Consider the following 13767-nt stretch of genomic DNA (forward strand, 5'->3'; position numbering starts at 1 on the left):
TGACATTTATTGAGACTGACGAAGATATTTTACCACAAGCTGATGAGGAAGACAAGGAAATTAGAAAGTAATTAATGATATTTCTAAGGAATTACTTGAATCTCAACATCAAAGCAAAGATCTAGCCTCACTGCTTAGCGAAGCTAAAGATGAAGATTCCAGCAAAACAAATTATTTCAAGGTAAAAGAAAACGGGTTGTTGGTGAAAAGAAAATAGATAAAAATGGAAATGAAAGGGAATTATTGTTATTCCTGAAAAATATAGGGATCAAATAAAGTCATTATGTCATGATTGCACATCTGGACATTTAGGCGGCGTCAAAACTAAAGATAGATTAACAAGATACTTTTATTGGCCTAATTGCTATAAAGAAATAGAAGAATATGTTAAAATTTGTGATCGACGTAAAAGTGGAAAAGTCTAATGATAAAGCCAAAACATTTTTGACTTTTAGTATCAATTATTGCATAAGTATTTAAAAAAATTAACTTCGACGCATGCAGCCCTTTACCAGTAACACCAATTGGCAATAGATATTTAATTACAGCTATTTGTTTAGCTTCAAAATATCCGGATGCTGTACCTGTTCCTAACATTGGCACAACGTCAGTAATTGAAGCCATGTTACAAATATTTAGTAGAATGGGTTTCCCAAAAGAATTACAAACTGGTTAAGGTACTTCCTTTATAAGTAATCTAGCCATTGAATTTGTAGAAAAATTTGGAATAAAAGTAACTAGAATCTCAGTACACCATCCGCAAAGCAACCTGTTGAAAGATTTCACTGAACAAGCAAACGAATTTTAAAAGTCTTATGTATCGAAGAAGCCCCTGAGTGGGAGAAGCACGTTCCCACAGCTCTATTTGCTTTAATAACAATAAAGCATGGGAGTATGAGATTTACACCTGCAGAATTAGTATATGGCCAAAATCTTAGAACTCCTGTAATATTATTATATGAACAATGGATGAGTCCTGAAGACGAAGGAAATAATGTTGTTGAATATGTTTTCCAATTGATAAATTGGTGAAAAAGATGCAAAGAGTTGGCTACAAATAAAATGCTGGAAATGCAAAACAAAAGAAAAGTGTGGTACGATTGTAAAGATATTAAAAGAGAATTTTCTAAAGGAGATTTAGTATTAGTTGTATCAACGAGTAAACCAAATAGACTAGCAGTTTACTGGAAAGGTCCTGGGAAAGTTGAGAAGAAATTATCTGAAACCATTATGTTATGAGTCTAGAGGAGTGTACGAAGGAAAAAACCATAATCAACCTTATCATAGACGAGCAGAATCAGTTAACCATATCATTATAGAAGATCAATCTGAAACTGATGATCTAGAAGAAAATTTTCCAACAATTGCCTCTGAACCAGCATTGTTCGATTTTGAGGAAATTAAAGAAAACAGTTCCTTAAATGATAAGCTAAAATGAACAACAAATTCAAAAACTGCATGATCTGCTATTGAAATTTTCAAAAATCTTCTGTAATAAGCCTGGAAAACTCATTTATTAATGCACGATATTCAGTTGATTCAACATAAAATAATTGATATAGGAGACTCAGATTACACTCCTATGATTTTATTGGAAGTAGCAGGAAGAGGTCGATTATAGAAAATTGAACAAGTTGACTAAAACACAATTCTTCCCCTTGCCTAATATCGACATTGAGTGGAAACTGTAGCAGGTGCAAAATATATAACTCTTTTGGATTTAACAAAGGGATACTGGAAAATACCGTTAACACCTAATGTCCGGCGATTAGGCCCTTTTGTTACAAGTTTTGGCACATTTAGATCTCTATGGATGCCTTTCGGACTTAAAAATGCACTATTTTCGTTTAGCAAAATGATGGCTGAAATCCTTAATGGTTGAACACTTTGTTGTTCCATATTTAGATGACGTGGCAATCTTTTCAAACATATGGGAAGAATATCTAAGTCATCTGAAAGCTGTTTTGCCAAAAATAAAGGTCACTGGTTAGACCATTAAACTTAAATTTTCTCAAGATAGAGTAAAATATCTAGGAGATATTGAAGGTCTTGGTATAAGAATGCTAAGTGAAGTCAAAGTAAAAGCTATTCTTGATTTTCCCGTGCCATTCACAAAAAGTCAAATCAGAGCATTTTTAAGATTAGCAGGATATTATATCATTACATTCCAATGTTCACATCTATAGCAGCACCTTTAACTGAAACTTTGAAAGGAAACCTTAAAAAAAGGGGAAGTAAATGGGACAGAAGAGTGCATAAGAGCATTTGAAGAGCTAAAGGAAAAACCGTGCCTATACTACATACACCTGATTTCAATAAGGAGATTATTTTGCAAACTGATGCTTCAAAATATACTATGGGTGTTATTTTAGCTCAGAAAGATGAACGAGACAATATGAACATCCAGTATTATCCAGTAGTAGGAAGTTTACAGAAACTGAAAAAAAGTACTCTACCGCAGAAAAGGAATGTGCCGCCATAATATTTGCTTTAAAGAAACTGCAATGTCATTTAGACGGGCATACGAAATTCCTCATCATGACCGATCGTAATTGTTTAGTTTGGCTAAAAAATAATGTGAATCTAAATCCACGACTTATGAAATAGGCATTAGTATTGCAACCCTACAATTAAACTGTCGTTTATCAAAGCAGTAAAAACCATAAAAATGTAAATGCATTAAGTCGTACTCCCCGGCCTGATTAAAGAATTTACTTCTGTATATAGATAAAAATTATTTTGTTCTTTTCTCTCTTCCTTGCTGTATGTTATATGTAGTATCTCAATTATGTATTGTGATGATATTCTGTTGTTTTAAAAAAAATTGTGAACTTTAATTTATAAAAATATAAATTCCAAAACTTTAAAAAAAAATAATAATAATAATGCAGACTTATTTTATTTTAGATTATTTTTAATGCATTTTATAAAGTAAGCAAGAAAAAGTATACTATGAAATGGTAAATACCCATATATGAATAAAAGTAGTTTTCATAAAATAAAACTAAATATATAAATAAAAGTCTGACCAAATTCCCATTTGAAATTTCCCTCTGTTTGAGAAACCCCATGATGTTACAATGCCAAAAAAATTGATTCTATTGAAGTTGGATGTTCAGGCAAAAGTCATATTCAAAACATATACATACGCAAGCTTTGGGATTTATGATAGTTGAGATTAAGTATGGGATTATTAAGTCATTTGAGAGAAATATCCTCAAACAAAAGTTGTTACTGAATCAAAATTATTGACTTTTCCTCTTCTTATGTAGTGTAAGCAGGCTTTACTCAAGTCAATAATTCATTACTGAAAACAAAAAACATGTTGAACAGAACATTTTTTAAAGAAGATAATTTAAAAATTAAGTTAAAGCAATTTTATATCAAATATTCCAAAAAACTGCATTGATGCATCAAGCATAGTATATAAAACATATAAAGGAGGAGTATATAGAAGAAGATAGACATAGAAGTATATAAAACATATAAAGGAGGAGGGCAAGAAGAACTAATGTTTTAGTAACACTATATTTTTAGACATTCCAGAAAAAAATTATAATTTTATTATTAACATTTATTAATTAGGTAGTTTACTTTGCATTTAATCTGAGATTCATTGTGACTATTTATTGACAATTTTTAAATTTCTGTACATTATTGAGTTATTAGCAAAATTTTAAAAAATATAAAATGCATGTTTATGCTATTTTCAGTTTGGATAAATTAATGTCTTTTACAAATCTATCAGATGCATGGCGCTTGAACACTAACTTCTGTATTAAGGGTGAGAGAGAGTTAAGAAATCTTTTTTTTTAGAACCTCATTAGGTCAAGAGAATATTCATGCAATGTTTGCCTTGCAACACATTGCTGTCTGTTCTTTACATTATAATAAAATTCTTTACAATTTATCTAAATTACCTATATATATATATATATATATATATATATATACTTCAATGCAAATTGCTGCCCTTCATTTTAACTTTTTTTGTGACTATTTTTATTTTTGCAAGCTGCAAATAACTTTAATATTATGCTTAACCCTCTGGCTGCTCATTCCGCGGGCATGTGTTTTCTTTCTTTATTGAGGAGCTCATCCTGTTTTTCGCTGTTTAACCACTGAAATAAATTATATACAGTATTAGACGTTTAGTTTACGCTTTGGCCAATAGATATCGTTAATTGTCCACATAATTGTGGCGTTTTGAAGGCACGTGGTATTACCGCTCAAACTCCACTTTTTTTTTTTACAGAAATGGCTGCTAGGAAACATTCAGTGATTATCTTAATTATTTAATTAAATTATTAGTTAGATTTATTGATTAGATTAATAATTAGATTGATCATTAATTGAATCTGATACAAAGACTGTGAAGTTGGACTTTGCCTTGATCCCTGTTTTGAACTCTATCATACTAAAGTGCATTTCCAAGATATTTTTACCTCAGTGCTTTATATTTTCCTAAATTTTAGTTTTCTATATTATGCAATAAATAGAAATTAACTGTAATTCGACTGAAATTTATTTAAAAAATTTTTTTTGTGTGATAACATCTGAAATTGGTTTTTATGGCAACTTAGTTTTTCATGATAAAAATCTATTAAAAAAAATATTTTCTAGAAAGGAAAAATGCATTTTTCAATTCTCAAATATATATAGATTTAAAATATGTAAAAAAAATTACACAATTTTTGAAGCGATTTCGGTCCACAAATTGAGCAGTCAGAGGGTTAACTTTATTTTTAGCTTAGTTAGAAAGGGCTAATGTACCTTAACCCCTTGAGTATGGATTTATTTGAGAAAATATTTGCATGTGGAATGGACATAATTTTTAGTTGCAATTCATCTTTGTGATAACATCTGAAATTGGTTTTTATGGCAACTTAGTTTCTCATGATAAAAATCTATAAAAAAAATTTTTTCTAGAAAGGAAAAATGCATTTTTCAATTCTCCAATATATATAGATTTAAAATATGTAAAAAAAATTACACAATTTTTGAAGCAATTTTGGTCCACAAATTGAGCAGTTAGAGGGTTAACTTTATTTTTAGCTTAGTTAGAAAGGGCTAATGTACCTTAACACCTTGAGTACGGATTTATTTGAGAAAATATTTGCATGTGGAATGGATATAATTTTTGGTTGCGATTCATCAATAGCTACTTGACTATCAGGAGTATAAAGGTAACAAAATTTGTTATTTAGGTAATCCGCTATATTTTTAATCTTTCTTATTCTGTCGTCTTTATTTTCCTTTTCATTATCCGCAAAATGTAGAAAGCTTGAAAGATCAAAAAACCATCGCGTGCCGACGTTTTGTGCGTCTTCGAAACCTTGGTTTTATATTACAATTGTCATCATTTTCTGGTTCACGAGAAGATATACTATCACTGCTTGATAGATGTCTTGTGCGTCTTCGAAACCTTGATATTATATTACAATTGTCATCACTTTCTACTTCAATATCGTCTTCATCACCTTCGCTTTGTATTTCATTGTAATTGTCAATTTCAGGATCACTAAACAATTCTTTAGATTTCTCAAAGTCACTTTCGCTATCACTATCATAAAATACATTCCTTGTTTTTGACATAATGGGGCAGAGTATCGCAAATAATGTTCACCGAAATACTGTAATTGCCTCTTCTATTATGACTGATACAAGCTACAATGAAATGAACAGAATTGTGCCTAACCTCAAATAACGTTTTAGACACGTCATCCGTTCCTTGGGAAAACAGGTGAATGACGTCTCTCAGACGTCAAATGTACCCAAAAGTTTAATTTTTGGTTTGATGTCTTAGACACGTCATCCGCTTCTAGGGGGAAAAAGTGAATGATGTGTCTCAGATGTCAAATGTACCCAAGGGGTTAAGGAATGCACAAGTGCCAGCCTTGCTCAACCTGTACCTGTTATGTATTTCTAGATGAGAAGATTCACAGTATTTCTTTCCTTTAAAAAAAATTTAGGATTTCCAAGGTTGGATGATTTTCCTTGTTAGATAATAAAGTCTGCCCACAGACTTAAAACATGTGACACATAGTAAAATATGTATATTAAATTGCAATTAGATGAAAAACTTCTATGGAGCTAACCATAAACTGAAATCAATATTAAAGAAATTAAAAGGAAACTAAATTGTATGTGATTATAGCAATTAAAAAAATATGGTTTTCTAATGAAAACTATATTAAAGTTGTGCATTAAAAATTTATACTATATTTATTGTTGAACAAAATTTGAACTTAATGAATATGTGAAATTTAACTTGTAGTGTCTGTAAAAAATAAAATGAACACACAATTTTATACACAATCATATCAAATATCACAATATCATTTTTATTACATTTTATTAAAAATTTGAATACATGTAGAAATTTTTGAGAAACATTTGTGATTTGGTCATTTTGGTACCTGCATTATGAAACAATTTGTGCTGAAAACTGGGACCAATTATCTAAACTGAAACATTTTTACATGTGGGAGGAGTAACATATTAAATTGCAACACCTCTTATTACTTTGGGTGCCAATTTAATGCAGGAAATTATTTGAGCAAGGTAGAGGCTCTAAATCAACATCATAATAAAAATATGCTATAAATATATTACAAAGTTTAAGGTTGTACCAAAAAAAGTGTCTTTTGCTTAACATTCATCCTCGTAGCACACAAATAACTGGTGACTTCTGGTGCAGCTGCTTTAGCATGTCATTGGGTGTTCTTCCCGGAAGTTTGAATGCATAAAGCAGCTTGGTGATAAATTTGCCATGGATCTTTTCTCTGAGCTTATTCTGTGCATATACATCAAATTCAAACAACTGGGGGCATATACTTCAAAAGGTCACATTAGATAACAACCTTCTTCATTTTGGATGAAATAAGTTGTCTGTTTGGACGACAGTTCACCTTGTACCTTGTATAACTTGCAAATGGTGAAATTGAAGGAACATTTCTTTCTTCCCTTCATGTTATATTTATTTATTTGCACAAAATCTGTGGAACAAAATTACATGGAAGTGTATGAAACAAATGGAATGGGTATTAGTGGGATGAGAGAAAAATAAAAGTCTATCACAGTGCAAGTCTTTAAAACTGGGAACTAGATTTTGGTAAATGAACTACACTCTATCGGCTACTTTGTATGAGCACTGCAAATTGTTTCTATTCCGTGCCTTAAAATGCAACAGTAACCACTTGTAGCAGTGCACAGATGTGTTGATGTGTATATAAATACATACATCATATATATATATATATATATATGTATATATATATACATATATATATATATATACATATACATACATATATATGTATATATAATACATTGGATAGATAAAGTTTCTACATATTGCCTTGCTTCATTTTCATTGGTTTTGAGTTTTGGAGATCAACATTCCTTTTCAAACCTCATACCAATTCAAAAAGGCCCCTTAAAGAATGAGATAAATAAACAAGTCTTTGTTCTTATACAAGGAACACAAAGTGGAAGACTCAAGGTCAAGGCTACTAAGGGTAAACTGGAATGGCTTCTAAATTTTCAAAAGAACTCAGAAGCATGCATTACAAAGGCACTGGAAGTTGCACATGCAGTAGGTGAACATTTGATCATGATACAATGAAAATTATTTTAGCAGGGGATGCAGAGAGGGGGATGAACAATATTAAAAGACTAGGTGCATCCATAAAGGACAAATTATTAAAAACAAATAAAAATTCTTGCCATGGTTTGGCACCACATATATCATAGTGAACTCAGGATTAGCTCACTAGGTGCCTGCAGTTTACAACAATAATTTGATTCTACTTATTTCCACATTGCATCCAAAAACAGGCTTTTGATGACAATTTCAGTTTTTGCTGACCTGCACACAGTTTTTTTTTTTTTTTTTAAGTTTCTAAAAGATTCATTCGTTCGTAGTGAATTTTCGTTGCTGTCTAGGAACTGGGGGCAAAGGGTGGAACTGATTTCAGTTTACACCCAGTTGCTCCTCAGGGGGCATCCTAATTGCATAGAACGGAGGATCCCAAAATGTGGCAGCAAGTCCTTTAAACCGAGCCGCGGCAATCGGTGAAGGTTTGACAAAGCACACTGGGATTTTAATAATGTCACACATCCACAGATTGCCAATAATACTGTCATGCTTCTGACTCTCCACTCATTATTGCATGCACTTGTTCAAGCTTCCATGCCAATTTGTTCTTCCGTGAAAATTCATCTTCTTCTAAAGTTTGTATCAACTGAAATATTAAAAATGAAAATTAAATATATCTGCATTTAATGAAATAATTTTATTTATGGATGAGTTACTGAATGGAGAAAAATTAACAATTTAGATGTCTAAATATATTTAAAAAAATCTAGCTTAAAAAATTCAGAAAGTGAAACATCAAAAAATAAAAAAGTTAATAAATTAAAATATGACAGCTAAATTATAACAAACATTTAGTAATAAAGTGAGGATATCTATTACAAGAAAATAATACAAATGAAAATAAGTTTTTAAATATAACTTAACTAACATTAGCTCTTTCCCTTCATAAAATAAAATAATTACATTGAATATAAGACATAACTTACCTGGTCATTATACTTAACAGCATACCTATAGAGTTCATACAAGGCTACATTTGTATTGAACTCATGGGCATGAAGCTGCAATATAAATAAAATATGCAGTTAGACTATATTTATAATAATAAAAGGCACAATTAATACACTGTTTTATTGTAGAAAACACAGAAATATACAATCTACAATAATTTAGAATATCAATTTTCACAGACCAATTCCACCTGTATTGTACACAAGTAGATAGGTAACTCATGGTAAAGCCCTCAAGGGGTATGCGGTTTCAGGAGCATAGCCCTTGAGGGCTCTCCACTCAACTGCAAATATTAACATGGCTTTTTATTGGCAACGCCTACCAACTGATAGTCTATAAATCGCTTTTTTCTCTGGGCTACCTAAAAATAGCCTATCAAGTGGTAGCCATGGCGATAAACAATTGACATTTGCTTTATCATCTGCATTTTATTATTAGGGAGAATCTGCGGCTGGTCGGACATGCATATTCTGTTGAACCGCTGGCAGTCGATAAAGTGTTAAGAAAGGAAAAAAAAAAAAAAAAAAAAAAAAAACTACTTCATCTAGAACATATTACTCATCAAAACTATGTGAATGATACGAAAAGTCGCAGGAAATTTGTTTAACCCTTTGTTGCTCAGCAACATGGAACACCCAAATTGAATCGCTTATGAAACCGTTAAATTCAACCATAAATGGATAAAAAAGCCTTTATAATATGTTTCAAACTTCTCCTTTTAAATAGTAGATGGCAGCATATCACAAAGAGACGCAGAAATTTCTTTTATGATATGTTATTAAAATCTACTTATTTTCTAGTAATTTTCTATAATTTTTTTGTGACGCAAAAGAAAATATTCCGTATAATTTTGATGGCTGTACTCTGTATTATTTGTTATATATTTTTCATACAAAAAACATGCATAGAATCATTAAATAAAACAGGGTGTTCCATTAGCAGGAACACTGCACCTTTAGCGATCTCATGCTATTATGCATCAGAACATCTGTCTTAGGAGAAAACATCTTGTATATGTTTTCTATTTACGCTGTTTTGGGGGAATGAATTCAAACAAAGCAGTCTTGAGGGGTGAGGGGTGGTTTGTGCTATGAAAGCCCTAATATGGGTAGTTTGAAATTTGTGTGAGTAGTTTTTCAGGCGGGAATTTTATCAGTAGCTTGAGTCATCTTTACTTAGGGAAGCTGCGCGAATTATTTTGCTATCGCTTTTTAATCTCATTCCCATTTATTTACAATAATTAAGTAGATATTTTTTTGTGTATGTATATCTTATAGCTTATTTTTATTTATTTTTAATATTAATTGCAGTTAATTTTTTATTATTAATTTTCCATAAATGGCAGAAAAACTCTTTCCAAAGAGGAAGAGTTTCTTTTCCTCTTTTCTCTGTTTTCTTTCTTTTTACTTGGAATTCTAAATATATTGTTGCACGAAACAGAAGCCGCACAAAACAAGTTTTTGAACCTGCAAAGTTGGTTTGTGCTTCTATCAAAAAGATGTGACATACTTTTCACGAAAATTTCACGAAGTTATAAAATCGAAAAATGTGTAAATATTTTTGTATATAGGACTTGTGTATATACATATATTTATCTCATTTATCCATATATATTCAAGCTGAGTATATCCAGAAAACCATGTATACAGCTATAATACTGTGTTTTTTCATTACTATATATAAGCTTCTACTAATTTCCGTGCTTCAGTGCAATGCTCGCTTAGTCGCACTTTTAAGAGATCTAGTAGCACAGTGTTCTACATAATGGAACACCCACAGAATTGAAACTGTAAGTGAAATTTTTACAAAATTTTATCTGTATACTCCTTTATGCCTAGATAGACTGCATACAAATTTTTTTGTTGAAATACCGACTTTAAAGTGTAGTGCACCACAAAGGGTTAAGGGGAAAGAAATGAGAAATACTTTTTTTACTTTCAATTAATAAAGAATTCTACATTCTTCATATGTCATTGTACCAATGTTTACCTTTATACACAAGATTTAAACTGTGAAATAAGAAATACAAAAACTGATCACTAAACAATTATATTAGATATTTAATGATGGCTAAAATTTGTATTATGTTTATAATTACAGAAGTAATATACAGCTGACCTTGAACAACAGGAGATTTAGAGACACTGACTTTCTGTACTACCAAGTATAACTATTGATTCCCCAAAATCCTATTAAAAACATTCATCAACAGAAATGTTACCGATTATTGTTAGAACCCAGCTGTTAAGACCCTCTGAAGCCAGATGGCGCTGCCATCATTACTGTTTACAAAAAGAATGTTAATTACTTCAGAGTTGGCTTCAATGGCGAAGCAGAAAATGATTGTGGGAGCCTGAGCGTCTCTCAAAAATTAATATAATAAAGATAAAGAGATGTTACAGAGTAGTTTGTTAATTAGTTTAATTGAGAGTTACAGTCCATTTAGAATTCGCCGGACCATTTGAGTGGTCCAGTAGAGCCGCAGCGATATCGGCTAAGTACATAATCTAGTGTAAAACAGTGAGTTTGCCATTTTGTTTCAATGGAATTTGTGTTTGTGGATTATAGCCAGTTGCTGAAAGAAAGGGGTAAGTAAAAAACCCTTGACACTCTATTCATTATTAACTGTTGCATTTAGTAAATTCTGAATTAAGTTTGTGTGATAATTTGTTATTGATAAGTGTAGCGAAAATGGCTACGAAACTGAAAGTTGTTCTCATTATAACGAGAACTCAAAAAACTATCTTATCGAAGTTGCAAAAGAAACTTTGTGAGCCAGATTTAAGTGTTAGTGATTTAGAATTGTTAAAAACTAAATTTAACAATCTGCAAAATGAATTCGATAATGTTTTTGATTCTATTATCAATTTAAGTAGTGAAGAAAATATAGAAAAAATCTTCAACTAGCAAGATGAAATCAATAGTAGTATTATTGATATAGAATTTGAAATAAATAATAGATTGTCGAACGTTGTTAAAGAAAATGAAGTAGAAAATGCAGTAATTTCTGAAAATACTGTTGTGCGTTTACCTAAGATTTCGTTACTGACATTTTGAGGAGAAATGCATTCTTGGCTTTCCTTTAAGGATATTTTTAAAGCGAGTATTGATAAAAACCCAAATTTATCAGATGCTGTAAAATTGCAATATTTGAAATCAGCACTTAAAGGAGATGCCTTCAGAATTATCCAAACGATAGCTATAACAGATAATAATTATAAGTTAGCGTGGTCTCTCCTTGAAGAAAGATACTCGAATCCTAGAGAACAAGTGTATGCTCATCTTAAAAGATTTATGAGTATTCCCGTTATTCAAAAAGAGTTAGCTTCTGCGATTCTAAATTTAATTGATGTTACAAGTGAAGTTGTAAGATCGTTAGAATGTTTAGAACAAAAGTTAGATGGGGTTTCATCCGCTATATTTGCCTTTATTCTTAGCCAGAAACTTGATCAGAATACTAAGTTATGGTGGGAAAGGAATTTAAAGAAAGAAAAAATACCGAACATTACAGAATTATTAGAATTTCTAAAGGATCACACGAGGACATTAAACGCTTCTAGAATTCCAGTTATGTCTAAATCAAAACTTTCAGTAAGTCAATCAAAGGTTTCTTCAATGGTTTCATGTGTGACTGAGAAACTTGCTTTAATTTGTAAACTGTGTAATGTGGAACATAAATTATTTAAATGCCCTAAATTTCAAAAATCAGCTGGGTGCACTGATTGCTGCAAGATTGGGAACGGAAGTTAAAAAAGGTTTAGATCGTAAAGGTTCATCCGATATCTTTTTTTGGAGTGATTCTAAAGTTACACTGTATTGAGTCAAAGGATCAAGCAGAAGATGGAAGTCTTTCATTTAAAATCACGTTGAAGAGATTCAGAAGTTGACTAATCCAGATTCATGGTTTTATTGTTCAACCAAGGACAATCCAGCCAATCTTCTAACGCGTGGAGTTAGTGCCTCTTCTCTAGTGAACAATTAATTCTAAGTGGTGGACTTGTGCAGAATTTTTTACATATTAGTAACAATTATTATAGAATGATTAATGTTCTTTCTTATATTTTTAGGTTTATTTGTAACTGCAGGAAAGGTGGATCAAGAAAGGTAGGCCCTCTTCAACTAGGTGAGGTAAGAATAGCTGAGGAAATGCTCATTAAACATGAGCAGAGGGTTCTATTTTGTAAAAAGGACATAACAGGTAACTTAAAAAATTTACATCCCTTTGTTGATCGTAAAGGAATAATTCGTGTTGGTGGCCGTCTTGAAAAAGCTTCTTTACCATTTTCTCAGAAATATCCTGCAATCCTACCAAAATATTCTAAGCTGAGTAAGATTTATTTTTCTAGCGTGCACAGAAGATTATTACATGTTGGCCCCCAAGGATTATTGAATGCAGTACGTTTAAAATTTTGGCCATTAGGTGGTAGAGACTTGGCGCGAAAAACAGTACATTTTTGTGTTACATGCTTTAAATGCAAACTGATTTTGTTTTCACAGATTATGGGCAATTTACCATACAAGAGAGTTAATAGATCACCCCCATTTAGTGTTTCAGGTTTGGATCTATGCGGTCCCTTTTATGTGACTTACAAGCATCAGAGAAAGGGCGTGCTAAATAAAATTTACATTTGTGTATGCATATGTTTTGTAACACGAGCTATTCATCTTGAGCCTTTGTCAGATTTAACTTCTAGTGCTTTAATTGCCACTATTAAGTGTTTCGTGGCCAGACGGGGCAAATGTGCGAAAATATTCACTGATAATGCCCCTAATTTTGTAGGAGCAAATTCTCTGTTGAAGAAATTTTACAATGTAATTAATTTTCCTGATAAAACTTTGGCCTCACATTTCACGTCCGAAAGAATAGACTGGAATTTTATACCTCCCAAGTCCCCTCATGTCGGAGGGCTATGGGAAGCCGGTGTAAAATCCGTAAAGTACCACTTAAAGAGAACGATAAGAAATTTGCGTTTTACATATGAGGAGTTTGAAACTATAATTGTGCAAGTAGAGGGAATACTAAATTCGAGACCTCTTACACCTATTTCCAATGATTTTGATTGTTATGATGTTTTGACCCCAGGTCATTTCTTAATAGGGAGATCAATACAAGCGATTCCGGAGCCAATGATGATAGACATAAATGAAAATCGGTT

The 13767-nt window shown here is 31.5% G+C and overlaps 1 protein-coding gene across 7 annotated transcripts in view; it reads right to left on the reverse strand.

Moving 5' to 3' along the window:
- Positions 1–6323: 6323 nt before the first annotated feature.
- LOC118186067 (plexin-A2-like) overlaps positions 6324–13767 on the reverse strand; it is a 1141010-nt gene continuing 1133566 nt past the window's right edge. For all 7 annotated transcript variants that reach the window (XM_085809149.1, XM_085809147.1, XM_085809148.1 and 4 more), the window contains 2 exons: positions 8587–8661; positions 6324–8246 (listed from right to left, as the gene is read on the reverse strand). In XM_085809149.1, coding sequence (XP_085665275.1) covers positions 8145–8246; positions 8587–8661 — 177 coding nt within the window. In that variant the 3' untranslated portion in view covers positions 6324–8144. The remainder of the gene's footprint in view (positions 8247–8586; positions 8662–13767) is intronic.

The sequence above is a fragment of the Stegodyphus dumicola genome, chromosome X2 (genome assembly GCF_044657685.1).
Source record: "Stegodyphus dumicola isolate Sdum_Otavi_A_Nest chromosome X2, ASM4465768v1".
In the NCBI taxonomy this organism is placed as follows: Eukaryota; Metazoa; Arthropoda; class Arachnida; order Araneae; family Eresidae; genus Stegodyphus; species Stegodyphus dumicola.